The sequence below is a fragment of the Salvelinus fontinalis genome, chromosome 22 (genome assembly GCF_029448725.1).
Source record: "Salvelinus fontinalis isolate EN_2023a chromosome 22, ASM2944872v1, whole genome shotgun sequence".
NCBI classification, from domain to species: domain Eukaryota; kingdom Metazoa; phylum Chordata; class Actinopteri; order Salmoniformes; family Salmonidae; genus Salvelinus; species Salvelinus fontinalis.
Genome location: NC_074686.1, coordinates 35,455,719 through 35,478,288, shown reverse-complemented (window position 1 = coordinate 35,478,288; position 22,570 = coordinate 35,455,719). Strand labels below are relative to the sequence as shown.

At 41.6% G+C, this 22,570-nt stretch overlaps 2 protein-coding genes across 9 annotated transcripts in view; one reads left to right on the top strand and one right to left on the bottom strand.

Annotated features, from left to right (window-relative positions):
* The window catches only part of LOC129820247 (MAP7 domain-containing protein 1-like), a 92,763-nt gene extending 89,873 nt beyond the window's left edge, over nucleotides 1-2,890 (bottom strand). For all 7 annotated transcript variants that reach the window (XM_055877280.1, XM_055877281.1, XM_055877282.1 and 4 more), the window contains exon 1: nucleotides 2,431-2,890. In XM_055877280.1, the coding sequence (XP_055733255.1) occupies nucleotides 2,431-2,497 (67 nt within the window). In that variant the 5' untranslated portion in view covers nucleotides 2,498-2,890. The remainder of the gene's footprint in view (nucleotides 1-2,430) is intronic.
* Nucleotides 2,891-15,338: 12,448 nt separating this feature from the next.
* LOC129820246 (chromatin modification-related protein MEAF6) lies at nucleotides 15,339-20,640 on the top strand. Of its 2 annotated transcripts, XM_055877278.1 has the most exons (8): nucleotides 15,339-15,545; nucleotides 16,071-16,186; nucleotides 16,291-16,378; nucleotides 16,949-16,994; nucleotides 17,129-17,318; nucleotides 18,032-18,061; nucleotides 18,860-18,893; nucleotides 19,004-20,640. In XM_055877278.1, the coding sequence occupies exons 1-8, from the start codon at nucleotides 15,456-15,458 to the stop codon at nucleotides 19,016-19,018; spliced, it is 609 nt and encodes a 202-aa protein (XP_055733253.1). In that variant the 5' UTR covers nucleotides 15,339-15,455; the 3' UTR covers nucleotides 19,019-20,640. The 2 variants fall into 2 exon arrangements, with proteins under 2 accessions (XP_055733253.1, XP_055733254.1); XM_055877279.1 differs by lacking the exon at nucleotides 18,032-18,061.
* The last annotated feature ends 1,930 nt before the right edge of the window (nucleotides 20,641-22,570 follow it).

Genomic DNA, 22,570 nt, shown 5'->3' with positions numbered 1-22,570 from the left:
GAGCTCTGGTCAAAAGAAGTGCTCTATGTAGGGGATAGGGTTCGATTTGGGACACAGGCTACATTTCCAGGCCAACTGTGATCTTGAATGTGGGCCAGGAACATTGCATCAGGAAAACTTTGAGAGAGTGGAAGAAGGTCCACGTCAGTCCACGTCCCATGATTACTTCCACAGAAGAGAAGCTCTATTGTCTTGGAGCTCTATTCAAAGTTCTCCAGTATAAAAACAAATTTGCAACCAAGCAGATAACCTAAATAAAATCTGTGTTTTGAAACGTAAAAAACTTTTGTCAGTTCAGATCGTGACTGATAGTAGGCCTTATATACCACGGAACAGACTTACAAACACTTGCAGTATACTGCCAGTCCTCGGGATTTCAGTGATATCATATTCAATACCACACATGTTCAAAAACACTTTCTGTCTGTATTAAACAAAAGCTGATTCATTGTCTTGACGAGGAAACGGGTGCCTCACTGCCTTTCCTTTTGTGGTGCCAAATGGCACCCTATTCCCTTTACAGTGCACTACCTCTGACCAAGGTCCATAGGGCTCCAGTCAAAAGTAGTGTACTATAGAGGGAATAGGGGGCCATTCGGGATGTAACCCTTTTGTGAGCTGCAAACAGAGCTTCTTTGAACGTCATATCTTGGAGGGGCTTGGTCTCATGGCTGCCTCAACTACAAAGCCACTAATGTTGCTCTACAAGAGGACTCTGGTGCTTGTCGCTCTGTCTCAATGTCATGATGGCCCTCTAGCCTCCGGGCCTTCACATAGCTAACCAGAGGAGCCCTATCCCTGAAGTGTCCCTCTCCAGTCTACCCGGCATCATGGCACTGCTCCAAGAGACAGGAGGTCAAGGGGAGAGTCTAACTGCAATAAGGTTGCGTCCTAAATGGCAGCTTATTACATATAACGTGTCTGTCTGTCTCTTTCTCTGTCTGTGTCTGTCTGTCTGTCACAGGAGGTCAAATCAAACACCAGCCACAGGATAAGAGAAACAGGGTTCTCCTGTCTCAGTGCTGGAGGTCAAATCAAACACCAGCCACAGGATAAGAGAAACAGGGTTCTCCTGTCACAGCGCTGGAGGTCAAATCAAACACCAGCCACAGGATAAGAGAAACAGGGTTCTCCCGTCACAGCGCTGGAGGTCAAATCAAACACCAGCCACAGGATAAGAGAAACAGGGTTCTCCTGTCACAGCGCTGGAGGTCAAATCAAACACCAGCCACAGGATAAGAGAAACAGGGTTCTCCTGTCACAGTGCTGGAGGTCAAATCAAACACCAGCCACGGGATAAGAGAAAGTCTGTGACAATGACGATGACGCAAGCATTCTCTCCTGAATCGCAGCTTCCGGCCAGTGTTGACCATAGTGCCATGCTTCTGGAATGATGAAGCGCTGCAGCACAGCGGTTCTGCCTCCATCAAGTGCCTGCCTTCCTCATCAAGAGGAAGAGCAGGGTTACCCTTACCAGTCTCCAGTGACCAAACCATCCACAAGGCTGGTGGAGGTGTAGACTAGAGGAATACAACAGTGTATTACTGTACATCCCAATATGTTAGCCTATTCTTCACACCATCAAATCACCATTCAAACACAAATGTTAATACAAGGCATTATGATGGCCAAGATAACAGCCATCACTGCTATAAGCTGGTTCATGACTAGAGGGTGTAATCAGACCAGGCCAGACCACTGCTAGCTCTGGTCCAGGGCGAACGTGCACTACGCCTTGGACCAGAGCTAACCGACTGTATGGGCCAGGTTTGCTGGTGGAATATTATTGTTTGTTACCAAGGTGCTGGTCTGCTATGGTAATCTATTTTGAGGTATAGGGTTTGACGCTGACAGCAACTGGACACTATAAAGACACCAGCAGATTTCCAAAGTCAGGTTAATTTGATAACGGCTTTGTTTGTTTCTAGTGCTGGATTGGTTCATTGGTAATGGATGGTAAGAAAGAATACATATAGGTTGCGGTATTTCCCAGCTCTCTGGCCAAGGAAAGATGTCAGGGCATTTTGCACTATTATGAGCATGCGTCTTACTGGTCATTTCAATCCGGATAGCAGGTGGACAAAAGGCAACAAAAAACCGGCATTGCTGTTTTGGTGAAAAAAAGGTCTGTTAGGAATAGTAGGCTATCAATCAATAAGATATCAATTACGTTGTTGTTTTATTAAATTCATGTTTATGTGAATGCCTATTCAAATGGTGGTCTGTTGATTTTGATTGAACAGATCAAACAGAATGCTTTGGCATGCGCAGGCACATATATTTTATCAACACGTACATGAATACCAACACATTTACTTCAAGCATTCAATCCCCCCACTGTTGAAATATATTTGATTGTTCATTTGATCCTTTAGCCCCGCATTACGTGTGGCTAATGTGTCCTATGTAGGCGAGTATCAAATAACTTACATTTATCTGTTAATGTCAGTTTCTCCTCAATTCTTTTCTCAAGATCGTTGTATTCCATTTTTTCCATTCAAGCGATTGTCAGTCCCTTTCCAGTTGCAGTCATTCCTCAAATATATCGAAGGACAGGAGGGGGGAAAAAACTCTCTGTATACTCAGATCACCAACATGCTCTTCGTAAATCCAAGAGGGAACGGTAGGGAACAAAATTATAGAATAACTAGACAGAAAAACGGGTGAGAAAAATCACGATGACAAGTAGTCTATGTACGTCTCTCTTATTTACTCTTGAACTACAGACCTTGTCACTGTCAGATCATATTGTTTGGCAAATTACTATCAACAGAGTTGACCAACCAAAAAGTCCGAGCTAGGCAGAGACTTAATCGTAGCAATAGGACTGCTTGTGGAATATCTGTGCCGGACAGCCGCTGCCTGCCTCTCTGATTGACTGTACCATCTATCGTAAGCAAAACTCGGTGCACCTACTGATCAAAATAATTTAACCGACAAAATGTTACCAAATGTTAAACACGTCTCGATAATTGATTTACAGTTGCATTTTTTGTATACTTACAGTAGTATATGGGTTTGACGGGGGAAATGGGAGAATATATCGAGCTTGCAAAACAATGATCCCCCCTGTTAGAAATGGTTGCATCCATCAGATATACACGCTGAATACTCAAAGCAATGTATCTATCTATCTATCTATCTATCTATCTATCTATCTATCTATCTATCTATCTATCTATCTATCTAAGGAGCCCACAGAAATATGTGCTATAGCCATAATAACAGTTTAATGCAGCATTATTAACATGTCATTCATCAAAGGAGGGTTCTTAACATGGATCTCTTGAATTCAGATGAGCTGCCCGTTGCAGTTGGACCTGCATGTTTTCTCATTTGGGTTGCTCTTTATTTTTTTATGTGAGCCAATCAATGGATGGAACGAATAGTCTCACGTGAATCATTTCTGTTTTAATTCATTTAGTCGGTAGTTTGACATTGTGACAAGGTCGTTAAGAATTAATGCGACCTTTTTCACTGTAGGGTTACACATTTATCCTGCAGTCAGAGGTTGGAGTCTGGTGTCTATTTTCCTATTAGGTAAGGCAGGGTGAGTGAGTTAGGCCTGGAACAGCCCTGTGACACAAAGACACATTACCATGAGTGGAACTTCTACTGGATTCACTTACTTTTGCGACTAGGTTTAGACCTACTAAAGCACTCTGAAGAATAGCCTATCATACATTTTTGGATGGGATGGAAAATTACAGTACATCACATGACCAAAGTAAGTAATCATCAGTATTGTAACACCATAAAACAATGGCCTACTTCAATGTCTCCATTATAGATTGTTAGTCCGATGATATTTGCCCTATATTCTGAAAACAATCTCCCCGTGTGGCTTGGTCCCTTGTGTAAAAACTATTAGTCTGTGTATGGACTAAACTACTGAAAGAGCTGCTTCCTGTGCTTGGCCCTCCTATGTTGAACATAATAAACGTCTGGCTCTCTGTACAGCACTTTGAGATATCAGCTTATGTAAGAAGGGCTATATGAATACATTTGATTTATGGAGGACTCATTTATTAAAACTTATTTTTTTAATAGTTCCAACCACTTGTCCTTTTTACAACGCTTTTAATTCAAAATGAGGTCAATTACAGATGTTTCAAGATAATCTTCATAATGTATGTCTCTGTACATCCATGTCTCATACAGTAATATAATAAATAATACTATATGTCATTTACCAGATGCTTTTATCCAAAGCGACGCATGCATACATTTTACGTAGAGTGGCCCCAGCGTCATTGGTAGGATTTGTCTCTTATACACTGTAAAGATTGATATTGACATTAACAACTGCCTGTTAGATGTACATGATGTATGGCAGTATTCTAGTGTAAAATCATGAACCAGTACACAGGATTACTATTACTAATAGTATAGAGATTCACCTTCTCTTCGCCTTTGTAAAACATTCTGCATTTTGCATCAACACCATGCAGCAGTAGACTCTGCTAAACCACTGCAGATACATTCTTCTGCTAAACTTTGAATACAGGCAAAATGCATTTCTGGGTGTTGAGACACAAATAAAAAATGCATGACCCACTTAGCGCAGTACAGCAATACAAATATTCCAGAAAGTGTTTACAAGCTTGAGAATCGGAACCGAGGGCAACATCTCAACAAACGATCATGGTCCAAACCCACCAAGACAGTCGTGAAGAGGGCACGACAACACCTTTTCCCCATCAGGAGACTGAAAAGATTTGGCATGGGTCCCCAGATCCTCAAAAAGTTCTACACCATCGAGAGCATCCCGACCGGTTACATCACCGTCTGGTATGGCAACTGCTCGGCATCTGACTGTAAGGCGCTACAGAGGGTAGTGCGCACGGCCCAGTACATCACTGGGGCCAAGCTTCCTGCCATCCAGGGCCTCTATACTAGGCGGTGTCAGAGAAAGTAAGAGAATCCATCAAGATTCATTGTGTTAGGGAGGATTAAATACACACAGATGAATTGTGTTAGGGATGATTAAATACACCATCAAGATGAATTGTGTTAGGGAGGATTAAATACACCCAGATGAATTGTGTTAGGGAGGATTAAATGCACCATCAAGATGAATTGTGTTAGGGAGGATTAAATACACCATCAAGATGAATTGTGTTAGGGAGGATTAAATACACCCAGATGAATTGTGTTAGGGAGGATTAAATGCACCATCAAGATGAATTGTGTTAGGGAGGATTAAATACACCATCAAGATGAATTGTGTTAGGGAGGATTAAATACACCCAGATGAATTGTGTTAGGGAGGATTAAATACACCATCAAGATGAATTGTGTTCGGGAGGATTAAATACACCCAGATGAATTGTGTTAGGGAGGATTAAATACACCATCAAGATGAATTGTGTTCGGGAGGATTAAATGCACCATCAAGATGAATTGTGTTAGGGAGGATTAAATACACCCAGATGAATTGTGTTAGGGAGGATTAAATGCACCCTCAAGATGAATTGTGTTAGGGAGGATTAAATACACCATCAAGATGAATTGTGTTAGGGAGGATTAAATACACCATCAAGATGAATTGTGTTCGGGAGGATTAAATACACCCAGATGAATTGTGTTAGGGAGGATTAAATACACCATCAAGATGAATTGTGTTCGGGAGGATTAAATACACCCAGATGAATTGTGTTAGGGAGGATTAAATACACCATCAAGATGAATTGTGTTAGGTGGGGATGAAATGCACCATCAAGATGAATTGTGTTAGGTGGGGATGAGAATACACCTAGATGAATTGTGTTTGGGGAGGATGTTGCTGATCCATCTAATGAATACTACCCATAGAAATATAATTACTAGAAAGGGAAAAGCCCATCAGACTGCAGCAGTTTACTTTTGTAGTGATTCAATTTCTATGGCATTGCCTCTCTCAAACCCATCAACAGCCTATCCAAGGCTAGCAGCACCGGCATCCATAATGGAATTGGTTCTATTAGTATGAATTAAACCACAGTGCCTGTGAGGGAGAAATACATGATTTAGTGGCGCACTAATGAGCTTTTGAGAAGCAGCAAGGACGAGAAGTAGGGGCTGGGGGAATGGACAGTCAATCACCCACACCCATCCAAGATGAGGTAGGATCAGGCTCGATTGTTAAATAGTCTCTCCCTTTCTCTCTCTCAATTCAATTCAAGGGGCTTTATTGGCATGGGAAACATATGTTAACATTGCCAAAGCAAGTGAAGTAGATAATATACAAAAGTGAAATAAACAATACAAATTAACAGTAAACATTACACTCACAGAAGTTCCAAAAGAATAAAGACATTACAAATGTCATATTATGTATTTATACAGTGTTGTAACGATGTGCAAATAGTTAAAGCACAAAAGGGAAAATAAATAAACATAAATATGGGTTGTATTTACAATGGTGTTTGTTCTTCACTGGTTGCCCTTTTCTTGTGGCAACAGGTCACAAATCTTGCTGCTGTGATGGCACACTGTGGTATTTCACCCAGTAGAAATGGGAGTTTATCAAAATCGGGTTTGTTTTCAAATTCTTTGTGGATCTGTGTAATCTGAGGGAAATATATGTCTCTAATATGGTCATACATTTGGCAGGAGGTTAGGAAGTGCAGCTCAGTTTCCACCTCATTTTCTGGGCAGTGTGCACATAGCCTGTCTTCTCTTGAGAGCCAGGTCTGCCTTCGGCGGCCTTTCTCAATAGCAAGGCTATGCTCACTGAGTCTGTGCATAGTAAAAGCTTTCCTTAAGTTTGGGTCAGTCACAGTGGTCAGGTATTCTACCACTGTGTATTCTCTGTTTAGGGCCAAATAGCATTCTAGTTTGCTCTGTTTTTTTTTGTTAATTCTTTCCAATGTGTCAAGTAATTATCTTTTTGTTTTCTCATGATTTGGTTGGGTCTAATTGTGGTACTGTCCTGGGGCTCTGTGGGGTCTGTTTGTGAACAGCTTGCTTAGGGGACTCTTCTCCAGGTGTATCTCTCTGTAGGTGATGGCTTTGTTATGGAAGGTTTGGGAATCGCTTCCTTTTAGGTGGTTGTAGAATTTAACGTCTCTTTTCTGGATTTTGATAATTTGTGGGTATCGGCCTAATTCTGCTCTGTATGCATTATTTGGTGTCTTTCTCTCTCTCTCTCTCTCTCTCTCTCTCATACACTACAAGGCACTTATACATATGTACGGCCAGTTAAGACATTATGCGACAGTGTTTTCAGGTTAATTAATACATTCCATAATTTCCTTCATTCTTCTCTTATTTCTTGCTCCCTGAAAGTTCCTGTTTGAGAATACTGTAAATGCAACAATGCAGTGCATTCCACCAGGCTCCAATTCATGTTTTTGCTGTCTTCAGTATGAAAATAGAATTGATGATTCCTGTCATGATTCCTGAGGGCTTGTGTCCCACTGCTGATACAAACAGCCATTACGTAGCCAATTCTTCCACAAATCATCCCATTAATGTTTAACAGCTATACAAAAGGAAGATGGATACATGAATGGGTTCTTTGTTGAGCTGAGGATGATTTTAAGACACTGATGACGATGTTAAGTCACTGAGGACCATGTTAAGTCAATGATGACCATGTTAAGACACTTATGACCTTGTTAAGTCACTGATGATGATTTTAAGTCAATGATGACAATATTAAGTCACTGATGACCATGTTAAGCCACTGATGACGGTATTAAGTCACGGATGACCATGTTAAGTCACTGATGACCATGTTAAGTCACTGATGACCATGTTAAGTCACGGATGACCATGTTAAGTCACGGATGACCATGTTAAGTCACTGATGACCATGTTAAGTCACTGATGACGATTTTAAGTCACTGATGATGATGAAAGAATAACCATCCTACATGTAGGTTCCACTTGTGCTAATCTCCATACACTCATCTATCCCTCCAGTTGTCCACCTATCCATCATTTATCCCATCCATCCATCCATCCATACCCATCCATCCATCCACCCAGCCATGCACCCATCCACCCATCCATCCATCCATCCAGGCTATTGTAACGTTCGTCGTATGGAGGAAGAGAGGAGGACCAAGGCGCAGCGTGAAAAGTATCCATTTTAATAGAATACGTAACAAACAAACAAAATAACGATAAACGAGAATAACACGAAACTAAACAGTTCTGTCTGGTGCAGACACACAAAGACTGAAGACAACCACCCACAAACCCCAACAGAAAACAGGCTACCTAAATATGGTTCCCAATCAGAGACAGTGACTAACACCTGCCTCTGATTGAGAACCATATCAGGCCAAACACAGAAACGGGAAAACTAGACACACAACATAGAATGCCCACTCAGCTCACTTCCTGACCAACACTAAAAACAAAGAAAACACAAAAGAACTATGGTCAGAACGTGACAGCTATTGCACATGAATAATTAAAGCACAGCTACCAAACTCGACCAATCAAAGCCTCTCACAATCCCACCAGGAGGCAAATCACAATTAACAATAAAAAAGAGGTTCTAATTTTGTTAACTACATCGAAGCACTCTGAGATGGAATAAAATCTTGTCTCCACACTCCAGTAAGTATCTCTGGCACTTTTTAAACGTCTTATGCAAATCGCTATGAAATAATTGCACCATATTGTGCCCGTAATCCACTGATGTACTTCCAAGTCACAGATATAAGATTAGGCTGACACAATTAGCTCTACCATGAATATGAAGGAAGATGCCCTCAGCCACCCCATCACATTAGCACCATTCTGTGGATACTCCAAATTATGAATCCTACAATACAATTGCATCTCTCGTTCCTTTTGTTTTTGCTGATAACTATCAGTAACTTCAGAGCCAAATCTAATTAAAGTGATGAATTAAGGGGTTATTGCTCTTTTTATTTTATAAAACCTCATAAATGTACTTTCCTTAGTTTCAAGAAAGAACGGTTATTTGCTCATGCTGAGTATGTATCATGCCTGTCGGTGCTCTCATGTTTATTTCTATTGGCTAAGACGTATGGCAATAGAGAGTGAGATTACAGATATCAGCGTTAAATTGTAATTAGGTTTAGGGTCAGTCAGGTGTCTCACTGCACACCTACTTACCATACAGTACCAGTACATGGGGATAGATCTCACAAGAATACGCAGACATTCCCAAATGCACACACTCACAACAAAAGGCTGTCTCAGGAAGGGCCCCTTTGAATGAACATGCTTATACTTGCCCAATTTGACTACAAGCTATAATGGAGCTCAGACAGCTCCCATAAAGCCAGAGGTATGTGTTCCAGTGTCTCTGTCCCCGTTGGCACTTCAACTACAACACTAGTGGCTTCAGACAACAGCAGTTGAGCCAATAGTTTAAATGTCAGGAAATAAATCCACCGGGGGCAGCTGAAATCAAGGTCAGAGTAGGTAATGCCTCCTCTCTTGAGACCCCCAGATCTCAAAGTTTCCTAATAGTCTAAAACCTACTCTCCCACGTTTTTATTTTACAAGATGAATTTGTTTTCCTAAAAGTCTTTCAGACCAGTGGAAGACGAGAGGAGTAACAAAAGCAGGGAGCTCAGACAGAAGCCTTGTTTTGGGAGTGAAAGTCATATAACCTGTGGTTTGGTTTTACAGGGAGTGTTTTAGTGGACAGAATATTGAATTGTCTGAATATACAGTATCTGCAGCTGTTCTCCTCAGTCTCACCCCTAAATCAGACCCCCCTACCCAGTGTCTCACCCCTAAATCAGACCCCCTACCCAGTGTCTCACCCCTAAATCAGACCCCCCTACCCAGTGTCTCACCCCTAAATCAGACCCCCTAACCAGTGTCTCACCCCTAAATCAGACCCCCCTACCCAGTGTCTCACCCCTAAATCAGACCCCCCTACCCAGTGTCTCACCCCTAAATCAGACCCCCCTACCCAGTGTCTCACCCCTAAATCAGACCCCCCTACCCAGTGTCTCACCCCTAAATCAGACCCCCTACCCAGTGTCTCACCCTTAATACAGACCCCCTACCCAGTGTCTCACCCTTAATACAGACCCCCTACCCAGTGTCTCACCCCTAAATCAGACCCCCTACCCAGTGTCTCACCCCTAAATCAGACCCCCTACCCAGTGTCTCACCCCTAAATCAGACCCCCTACCCAGTGTCTCACCCCTAAATCAGACCCCCTACCCAGTGTCTCACCCCTAAATCAGACCCCCCTACCCAGTGTCTCACCCCTAAATCAGACCCCCCTACCCAGTGTCTCACCCCTAAATCAGACCCCCCTACCCAGTGTCTCACCCCTAAATCAGACCCCCCTACCCAGTGTCTCACCCCTAAATCAGACCCCCCTACCCAGTGTCTCACCCTTAATACAGACCCCCTACCCAGTGTCTCACCCTTAAATCAGACCCCCCTACCCAGTGTCTCACCCCTAAATCAGACCCCCCTACCCAGTGTCTCACCCCTAAATCAGACCCCCCTACCCAGTGTCTCACCCCTAAATCAGACCCCCCTACCCAGTGTCTCACCCCTAAATCAGACCCCCCTACCCAGTGTCTCACCCTTAATACAGACCCCCCTACCCAGTGTCTCACCCTTAATACAGACCCCCTACCCAGTGTCTCACCCCTTATACAGACCCCCTACCCAGTGTTTCACCCTTAATACAGCCCCCTACCCAGTGTCTCACCCCTTATACAGATCCCCTCCTCAGTGTCTCACCCCTAATACAGACCTCCTCCCCAGAGTACCACCCTTCATACAAACCCCCTCCCCAGTGTCCCACCCCTTAGCACGTCCTAAACAGTTGCTTTGGCTATGTGGTCTCGTGTGCCCAGCTGTTATTGGGGCGTACCGCTGACAGCACGAGGCCTAGCAGTTGTCAAGGACTACTGTACCATTACTGTGAATCCTCTCTGCATTACTGGACAAAAAACATCTGTTTCTTCTTAAGGATATATGGAAATACAATTACTGAATATATGGCTGCATCAAGTGAGTTGTATTTTTGTCTTTAGTCACAGTAAAACACATGCACATATAATACCATTGTACCGAACCTTCCTCACATGCAGCCAGAGAAACAAACTTCCATACCAAGCCACTCAACCGCAATAACATTTTACATGAAGTACACTGATAAATATGCACAAAGTGTTGTGAGAACACGTGCAAAAAGACCCACAGAAAAGCAATGTGAGTGTCCTCGGGTGCTTCGTGTAAGAATCCAGTTCTTGGAGTGATTGTATAAGAAAGACCACTTTGATGGTTCATAGAAAACCTATGAACAGAAAAGACATGAAGTTCAATCAATATCCTCTTTACTGAGATGAAAGTTAAACATAAGAATATCAATAATAATAATAGTCAAAACATTGTATAAAACACAAATGTATTATGCTCATACAATATTATTGGTTACTACCGGATAGAAAAAGTGTCCATTCTAACTGTGTGGCTTAGATTGTATCCCAAATAGCACCCTATTCCCTATATAGCACACTACTTTTGACCACAGCCCTATGAACCCTGGTAAAAAAATAAATAAAAAAAAGTAGTGTGCTAGATAGGGAATAGGGTGCCATTTAGGACACAATCTAGGAGGATCAATGATGCAGTACCTGAACCTGGAAATCCCTGGCCTCACACGTCCTGGGTCCATCGGCTTGTCCCAGAAACAAACACAGCACTGGACATGAAGTGCTTGGCCGGGCCCCCGTAGTTCACTACATCATCCTGCCCAGGGTCAGGCAGGGGGGGGGGGGGGGGGGTTCTTCAGAAGAATATTCCCAGGTAATGTCTCCTCCTTGGACAAGGGTTAAAAGGCATGGGAAACCATTTAAGACCAGAGAGGTGTTGTCATAGAAACTATTGCTAGTCCTGGATCCGTATTCATAAAGCAGAGTAGGTGTGCTGACCTGGGGTCAGGTCCCCCCCCTGTCCATGCAGTCTTATTCATTCTGATCTAAATGAAAAACTGATTCTAGATCAGCCATCCCCCTACTCAGATTTATGGTTTGAATAGCCTTGAATACTGTACATTCAGTGCTTTCGGAAAGTATTCAGAACCCTTGACTTTTTCAAAATGTTGTTACGTTACGGCCTTATTCTAACATGGATTAAATAAATGTTTTTCCTCATCAATCTACACACAATACCCCATAATGACAAAGTGAAAACAGGTTTATAGAATAGGTTTTTTTGCAAATGACTAAGGTGTATGTAAACTTCCGACTTCAACTGTGCATATACAGTTGAAGTTGACATACACCTTAGCCAAATACATTTAAACTCAGTTTTTCACAATTCCTGACATTTAATCCTGTCTTAGGTCAGTTAGGATCACCACTTTATTTTAAGAATGTGACATGTCAGAATAATAGTAGAGAGAATGATTTATTTCAGCTTTTATTTCTTTCATCACATTCCCAGTGGGTCAGAAGTTTATATACACTCAATTAGTATTTGCTAGCATTGCCTATAAATTGTTTAACTTGGGTCAAACGTTTCGGGTAGCCTTCCACAAGCTTCCCACAATAAGTTGGGTGAATTTTGGCCCATTCCTCCTGACAAAGCTGGTGTAACTGAGTCAGGTTTTTCAGTTCTGCCCACAAATCTTCTACGGGATTGAGGTCAGGGCTTTGCGATGGCCACTCCAATACCTTGACTTTGTTGTCCTTAAGCCATTTTGCCACAACTTTGGAAGTATGCTTGGGGTCATTGTCCATTTGGAAGACCCATTTGCAACCAAGCTTTTTCTTTCTGACTGATGTCTTGAGATGTTTCTTCAATATATCCACATAATTTTCCTACCTCATGATGCCATCTATTTTGTGAAGTGCACCAGCCCCTCCTGCAGCAAAGCACCCACACAACATGATGCTGCCACCCCCGTGCTTCACGGTTGGGATGGTGTTCTTCGGCTTGCAAGCATCCCCCTCTTTCCTCCAAACATAACGATGGTCATTATGGCCAAATAGTTCTGTTTTTGTTTCACCAGACCAGAGGACATTTCTCCAAAAAGTACGATCTTTGTCCCCATGTGCAGTTGCAAACCGTAGTCTGGCTTTTTTATGGCGGTTTTGGAGCAGTGGCTTCTTCCTTCCTTCCTTCCTTCCTTCCTTCCTTCCTTCCTTCCTTTCAGGTTATGTCGATATAGTTTTACTGTACGGTTTACGGTTTTACTGTGGATATAGATACTTTTGTACCGGTTTCCTCCAGCATCTTCACAAGGTCCTTTGCTGTTGTTATGGGATTGATTTGCACTTTTCACACCAAAGTACGTTAATCTCTAGGAGACAGAACGCGTCTCCTTCCTGAGCGGTATGATGGCTGCGTGGTCCCATGTTTATACCTACGTACTATTGTTTGTACAGACGAACGTGGTACCATCAGGCGTTTGGAAATTGCTCCCAAGGATGAACCAGACTTGTGGAGGTCTACAATTTTTTTTGAGGTCTTGGCTGATTTCTTTTGATTTTCCCATGATGTCAAGCAAAGAGGCCCTGAGTTTGAAATACATCAAAAAATACACTTCCAATTGACTCAAATGATGTCAATTAGCCTATCAGAAGCTTCTAAAGCCATGACATCATTTTCTGGAATTTTCCAAGCTGTTTAAAGGCACAGTCAACTTAGTGTATGTAAACTTCTGACCCACTGGAATTGTGATACAGTGAATTATAAGTGAAATAATCTGTCTGTAAACAATTGTTGGAAATATTACTTGTGTCATGCACAAAGTAGATGTCCTAACCAACTTGCCAAAACTATAGTTTGTTAACAAGAAATTTGTGGAGTGGTTGGAAAACGAGTTTTAATGACTCCAACCTAAGTGTATGTAAACTTCCGACTTTAACTGTATATATATATATATATATATGGGGGATACAACCATCCTAGCTCTGCAGATTTTGCTGCGAAGAGACAGAATCATTATATAATTTGTTTTGGTACCATCCATATATAGCTTGTTTTTGGTCACAGGTCCATGAATGGATGAAGAATTGTAACATTTACCTGGAGCTAACTCTGCAAATAGCTCCACTGGGTGATTTTAAAAAGTCATGGTCAATCCATTAATAATATATTAATACTGTTAGCAAAAATGTGTATCTTTATTTTACAATCTGTAGAAACTATGAGAATAGAAAGGTTCAGAATTTTTGTAAAACATCGCAGCACAGTTGAAAATATATGGCAAATATAAATCAAAACTGGATGGTGTTCAGAGATTTTTTATTTTTTTATTTAACCTTTATTTAACTAGGCAAGTCAGTTAAGAACTTAAGAACAAATTCTTATTTACAATGACGGCTACCGGGGAACAGTGGGTTAACTGCCTTGTTCTGGGGAAGAACGACAGATTTTTACCTTGTCAGCTCGGGGATTTGATCCAGCAACCATTCGGTTACTGGCCCAATGAACCACTAGGCTACCTGCCACCCCAGAGATATATGGGAGGGGTTGAGTGGAGCTGAATGGTGGGACTAAAAATAACAAGATAACTAATGTAAAATTAACTGTGTCCCTAAAATGAATATAGTATGTATAAGCTGGAAGTAGAAGCCTAAGTGTTGTTGTACATTAGTTTACTCCAATTAGGGGAGAGGTGGCAGGGTTAGGGGAAAATAATAAATCATAATATTTATATATTTACAAAAAACATATATGAGGATTGGAAATGATGCGGACAATTACATAGATGGAAGCCACAATATATCTGCAATATTAAAGCTGATCTACTCCCTAAAAAATAAATAATAATAAAGATTGAGGTCGTGAATAGGGTTAGCATTAACATGTCTGACCTGGGATGCAAAGTCTCCTGTCACTTACTGTCATTCTCTGTGTATTTTTTCCCATCATTAGCTAAGAGACTTTCAACACAACTGGAGGGACAGGTGTCTGACATGTATTGCATCGCCTGACAATCTGTTTAGAAGGGAGGACAGTTTGTAATGTCACCAGTGCTTGACTTGGACTGAAATAGGTACCTGTAATCATTTTGGGTGCCGGTACTGCTCATATTTACGTGCAGGAGCTTGAACTTCACAATACTTGTGTTGCTAATATTTTTTATAAGAAGTACAGGGGCTCAAGCAGTAGAACATGTGAGGTGCTGGTACCCAAGTCAAGCAATGACTGCAACACCCTCATGCTGACTAGGTAGCAATTTGAATGGTAAATGTAGCCCGACTACGTTAACCAAATTCGCAAAGTGATCCTAGGATGCAACAAATTCATTCATACCACACTGCAAAGTTACTGTAGCCAGAAACAAACTTCCCGAGTGTGGATACGTTTCCGCATATGATCTGTTTCCATGACAACGAGTACTTGGTGAAAGCAGAGCGGCAGGAGAAGAAAAGGCATTTGTCTCGTTGCAAGACAAGCAAACGTACCAGTCATCTAGCGCCCACGTGTGGTGAAAGTCTTTGCTTACCTATTTTACCTCATTGAAGACGCGCAACTGTTTTGTTTTTCGGAGATTCATCATGGCGATGCATACGAAGGCGACACCACCACAGATTCCCGACACACGTCGGGAACTCTCGGAACTGGTCAAGAGGAAACAAGAACTTGCGGTAAGTTTATTAGCTGCTGTAGCTAGCTACGTTTCCGTATGAGTAAATATTTTGCTACATGCGTATTTGCTGCATCTTATGTTTAAGTTGCAAGGTAGCTTGCTAGTTAACTAGGCCGCACTAGCTAACCTAGCTAAGCTACTACGACTAGGCCTCGGCTCTCTACTGCCGGTAAATATTTGTTTCTCGCTGGCAAGATACGTTAACTAACGTTACCAAACAAATGAAACATTATAGAATGCAACTGTTAGTATGTGCTTTTATTCAGGGTCATACATCCATATGTATTGCGTTTTTTACTAGATATATCAATGTTTATATACAATGTCGCGTCGTTGAAGTTAGGTAGTAACATTCTTTGCCCACAAGGTGCAGTCAAACCCTACTATGCTAATGCCCACATCACCATGGGCATGGCTGGGGTACTGTCTCTGGCTATATGTCTCTGGCTATATAGTATTTACACTTTATGTCAGTTTCATACATTTGAAATGCAGTCTAATGCCTTTTACATACTTTCCACAGGAGACATTGGTGAACTTGGAAAGACAGATCTATGCATTTGAAGGCAGCTACTTGGAAGACACCCAGATGTATGGGAATATCATTAGAGGATGGGACAGATACCTCACCAACCAAAAGTAAGCAAGACATGGACCATGGCTACTCAGACATAAAGTGTTGATATTGAAACATCTTGCCTGTGTTTATGATTTATTTACTCTGTTTTGTATTGTTCTGTCAGAAATTCCAACAGCAAGACAGACAGAAGAAACAGAAAGTTCAAAGAGGCAGAGCGTCTGTTCAGCAAGTCTTCAGTCACTTCTGTAGCAGTGAGTGTTTCACTCTATTTTCTGCCTGTCCTCAGTATTTTCCTAGGGCATTTATCTTCTCAATATTTTCCTAGAAGGCCATTTATGCTCCCTTTATTTTCCTAGGAGGCCAGTTATCTTCTCAATATTTTCCTAGAAGGCCATTTATGCTCCCTTTATTTTCCTAGGAGGCCAGTTATCTTCTCAATATTTTCCTAGGCGGCCATCGGTCCTCTCAGTATTTTCCTAGGAGGCCATCGGTCCTCTCAGTATTTTCCTAGGAGGCCATCGGTCCTCTCTGTATTTTCCTAGGGGGCCATCGGTCCTCTCGGTATTTTCCTAGGGGGCCATCGGTCCTCTCTGTATTTTCCTAGGGGGCCATCGGTCCTCTCAGTATTTTCCTAGGAGGCCATCGGTCCTCTCAGTATTTTCCTAGGAGGCCATCGGTCCTCTCAGTATTTTCCTAGGAGGCCATCGGTCCTCTCAGTATTTTCCTAGGAGGCCATCGGTCCTCTCAGTATTTTCCTAGGAGGCCATCTATGATTGTAATAATGTGTAAATGCTGACCAACTGTTTGTCTTTGTTGAACAGGCTGTCTGTGCACTTGGCGGGATACCAGATCACATGAATGAAAAGCGTAAGTATATGGCTCAGCCATCTCAAATTGATAAACTTTTGTTTGCCACAGTGCTTACTGAATGTAGCCTACTGGTATGTGAGGGAGTTGAGCTCCAAGGTGGCATGCTGCTCTCCTGTTGCCTGGCCCTTCAGGTGAGCCCGGCAGTGGGACAGAGAGCGACACATCCCCAGACCTCCAGAACCAGGAGAACGAGCCCAGTCAGGAGGACACGGAGGACGCAGACGGGGCACTGCAGGACCTCAAACCCCAGAAGGCTGCCTCATCCTCCTCCGGAAGCCACCACGGGAGCCACAAGAAAAGGAAGAACAAAAACAGACACAGGTACTCGACCCTAAACGCAGTTGCTGGTCTAGACTAACTCCTAGGGCACGTTCAGCAGAACACAACGTTGTGGAACGTTCCTATAGAAATATGCATTGTAGAACAAACATGCCTTTCTGACATGTAGAATATGGAATCAAAGTGGGTCTATTAACGTAATTTCTATCTGCAATTGTTGGCTACTGAACATGGCCCTGCTATCAAGTCTGAGATATGTCCAAGGGTATCTCTCTTGCAGGCAAGTTAACTTAAAAAATTAAAATTAAAAAAAAAATTGCCTGGGAGGGTCAGATTGATTGGCTGTACTACTGTATAAACATCAGGAGGGTCTGTTTGATTGTCTGTACTACTGTATAAACATCAAGAGGGTCTGTTTGATTGGCTGTACTACTGGTTTATAGCAAGTGGCTTAGTATGTTTGTATTGGAGCTGGAATGTGAGGAGCAGTAAGAAACAATGCCAACTTTTCCAGCTGTATTAACTCATCACACCGGTTCCTAGCCACATTGTGTTATGTTGTATGTAGCCTAATAAAACCACCACATATTTAGACAAAATCATCTCAATAAGTTAAATGAAAAGACAAAATATTGTGTTGGCTAGTTCAATTATTAACAAAACTGTATTTTCCAGATACAAAAGCATCCCTTTAGAGTGAGTCAGGCTGGTGTACTAATTACTACTGCTCTCTACTTCCCCTAATGCTGCCCCAGCCCTTCTGCCATGTTTCATTATGACTTTGAGTAAGTCTCAAATTTTACTTCCTGCTTCCTGTGGTGATACATCCTGTCTGTGTCCCAAATGGCACCCTATTCCCTATATAGTGCACTGCCTTTGACCAGAGCTCTTTTGACCCATAGGGCTCTGGTCAAAAGTAGTGCCCTATGTCGGGAATAGGGTGCCATTTGGGGGACTACCCCTGCCTTCTCTGACCACATCCTGACGTTCCCAATCTCTCTCTCCCTCAGCTCTCTATCTGCTTCTGTCACGGTTAATGCGTCATCATAGCAAATCTATCATTACTACATGTCCAAATCTTTGGTTCTATCCCAAATGGCTCCCTATTTAGTGCACTACTTTTGACCAGGGCCCATATAGGAAATAGGGTGCCATTTGGGGACGCACGCTTCATTTCTCAAATAATGCATTGTATCTAATAACGTATTAGCACCTAGCTCCCGTAGACTCAACGCTAGATTCTGTAGTGTTTTGAGTCATAGGGGCATAAACACTACTTCTTTAGAAGCACAGTTTATTTCTTGACCCTGGTTTCATTCCATAAAGGTCCCGTTCCCTTAATCCAGTTATGGAAAAGTCTGCTCTTTCTGCCAAAATGAGATGGGGAGCTCATAGGTTGAGTAAAAACCCACATCTTTCAGCACATCCCAGGCTTTCATATTGTTCTTTAGTTGTCTCCTTGTGTGTTGCTTGGTCTCTTAGCTTGAGTAACTGTAGCAGTGCTTGTTGTCTCCATGGTTACTCATGTTGTATTTAGTGAAACCTGAAAGACCTGTCGTAACTCTTGCTTTTTTTGTTTTTAGATTCGACATGAAGGTGAACAAAAAACCCAGAGCGGTAAGCTATTGGAATGTTATGTCTTGAGCTTCCAATAAAGCAATATGTGATTTAGAAATATTTAAAGTTCTGTTTTTAATTCTGTTGTCGACGTTATCGTTGTTCCACAGGACTATTCTACTTGAGGATGAATGGAGGTGTTAAGCACTTCAGACCAGAACTGGCCACACAGGAGATGTCTACAGTGAAACAGAGTCACTTCTCTGGGCTTTGTGAACTTTATATGCCTTATGTTAACTGACTTGGTTTCTGCTATGTGTATATTGCATGAAATGTTGCCCCTCCCACCTGCTCCTGGAAATATTTGTGTTTCATGATTTTCCTGCAGAAAAGTACAAGATGTGTTATTGCATGTTACTCAATACCCAGCTGGGGTTATTGTATAGTGTGGAACATTCTATATTTATCATGTAACTTCACATTACTGCTCTTGTGACAAAAATAATCATATTCTTTTTTTTGTCCTTGTGTAGTTTTGTAGCTCTAGAATATCACAGCTTCTTTTTTTCTCTCTTTTTTTTTAGATTTGTTTAGCATAAAATTGGAATAAAACATTGAAATTATAAATATTACTGAATATAGTTGTTTATGGTAAAAATCTAAATTTGTGAATGTTTAGCCCACCAGAAGCATTGAAAATGACTTGCTGTTAATCAAAATCTCATCTCTGTCTTTACTCTGCACTCTTCAGTAATAATATAGCAGGGAAATCAACAGGGAAGCTAGTTTATGACCAACATCTGTGTCTGACAGCATCTACTGCCTGGTTTCATTGTGGCTTCTTCATGGCCCTGTTACCTGCCAAGGTGCTCAGATGAGGCTCTCTCTAGTCCACCAGCTTATTATCAAATAGCTCCCTATTCCATTTATAATGCACTACATTTGACTGGTGAAGTTTCAGTGAGATCATGGAAATTGTTTTAGTACTGTGTTCACCTTCAAACTGCTTTATTCTGACACCCAAGTATGATTCAAATGACTCTGTTTACACACAAAGATATGAAGTCATTATGGCGTTCCTATGGTGGCAGTTTCAGAGATTTGAGTTAGATTTTTGAATAGTGGCAGTTAGTGAGCCAGGGGGCAACAGGATGACAACACATGACCCATGCCACGTTGGGGAGCAGTGAACTATATGTAGTTTAACTAGTAATTGAACTACATTTTACAGTAATTTGGTGGTACTTGAACTAAATTCAAATCTTGGTCGTGTTTTCAGTAGTTAACTTTTTTGTTGTGTAGCTCTAACTACTAGAACTACACACTTTTGCAAAAGGAAAATAAAATATGACTGAAGTAGGCAATCATTTATTTTTTGGCATCATACCTGTCTAATTCTCACTTGAAACATTGTTTTGCTTTTAATAGGCTAAATTACACATTCTGTTAACATTTGACCCTATTGTGATCTGTTCTTGGAATTTGTAGTCTTGACATTTTCAGATTTAGATATACTTTTTCACACAGTAGTTTGGATGTAGTGAACTACATTTTCAAAGCAACTTTAAGTAAATTTAATTTTTCTTAAGGGTAGCTTAATGTCTGCCAGTGAGATGTAAATGTTAGTTTGGAAATCTATATTTTAAGAGTATCTTCTCCAACACTGGTCCCATGCTATTTCTAGAATGTTCCCTGTGTGCGACCAGTACTGATCAGGTGTGTAGTATTGAAATAGTTTGGTGAATACAGACAAAGCTGTCATTTTGATCATCCAGATAACAATAAAGTGTTACGTCTATTTAAAGTAGATATGCTTATTAGTGAATACTTTATTGTCAGTATGCAATACCACATTCCTTCACTAGGTAGTGCTACTTCACAATGCGTGTTTGACAGTACTCAAAGCATTGCCTTAAATGTCTTTCATCCACAGGCTTTCCCGTATCATAAACAAAGTCCTAACCCGGTTCCACAGTGTGACTACTAGGACTATGAGTCATAAGTGGGTTGTTAAATCTGCCATCAATTTATCAAATGCATGGTTTATGCTGCTCTTTAATTATCCGTAAGGCCAAAGATCCTCTGATGATTAAGGTGTTTGTCCTCCAAACCTATATTCTGCCATGCCAACAGTATGATGTCCCCAAGGCACACTTAAAGACCTTTACGACCAGGGCTTTTGGGCTTGGCTCACGGAAATCGGTGTACATCCCAAATGGCACCCTATTCCCTATTTAGTACACCACTATAGCACCCTATTCCCTATTTAGAGCACTACTTTTGATCAGGACACATGGTTAAAAGTAGTGCACTATATAGGGAATAGGGTGCCATTTGGGATACACATTGTATCTCCTCAGTATTTAGAAGAGGTCAACCTCTTTAAAAATCACATCTCTCTGTTATGGTCATGGGCAGTACAGCAAAGGTGTCAGAACACTGACCTATTAATGATGTAGTGACTAGGATGTTAATACCAGACCGCATGTGTCCCAATGGCACACTATAACCTAAATAGTGTACTACTTTTGACTAAAGCACTATTGGCCCTGGTCAAAAGCTGTGCACTATATAGGAGATAGGGTGCATTTTGGGATGCAAATTGAATGGTTCCAAGAAGCCAAACTTCTGACAAGCAAGATGGAGAGGCTGTGTGTAATTACTCAATCCCTGTTTCACACTGTTCTCCTGCCACACATTTTACAGTCACATTTAATTTGGAATGTACTATAGAATTATATTTTATTTGTCCTCTCGTTGACGCTACTATCCACAGTTAGGCCTACCACTCCTCTTGGATTTGGGTGTTGTTGATGTGTGGGGGGATTTACGTAATAAGGATTTGGGGTTTTCTCTAACAAAATGTATCCTCTAGCTTTTACCCCGATCATAATCACTCATAAAAGAATGTTCCATTTCAAATGACATACTTCTTTCCATTCTCTACTAAACCAGTCTCCCCTCCCGGTCTCCTCCCACGTCTGTTGCCATGGAATCTGACATGAGCAGCTTGTGATTAGAGCAAGTCACATTTCAGTCCATGATTCAGTCGTGTGTCATATGTAGGTACAACAGTTACTCAGTTCTACTGTAGCAATATGATCTGTCAGCTGTTTACTGTAGCAATATGACCTGGCAGCTGTTTACTGTAGCAAAATGATCTGTCAGCTGTTTACTGTAGCAATATGACCTGGCAGCTGTTTACTGTAGCAATATGACCTGGCAGCTGTTTACTGTAGCAATATGACCTGGCAGCTGTTTACTGTAGCAATATGACCTGGCAGCTGTTTACTGTAGCAAAATGATCTGGCAGCTGTTTACTGTAGCAATAGGATCTGGCAGCTGTTTACTGTAGCAATAGGATCTGGCAGCTGTTTACTGTAGCAAAATGATCTGTCAGCTGTTTACTGTAGCAAAATGACCTGGCAGCTGTTTACTGTAGCAATATGATCTGGCAGACTGCTCCATAAAAAAAACCCATTCTGATCTGATCAATGGATTGTGTAAATCAGCTTGAAAAATACACATGTACTACAGGGTCAGGGACAATTGTATTTTGATTCCAGACAGTTCAGGAAATGTATGAACTGAAGAATCCTGATGGAAATTCTGGGACTGAAAGTTTCCTGGAACGACTGGGTTCCTCCAAATGGCACTAAGTTGTATAATTGGTTCCAGTGTACTTTCCCATGACAAACTTAACATAAGTGTTAGCCAAATGAAGTAGCTGGCCAGCA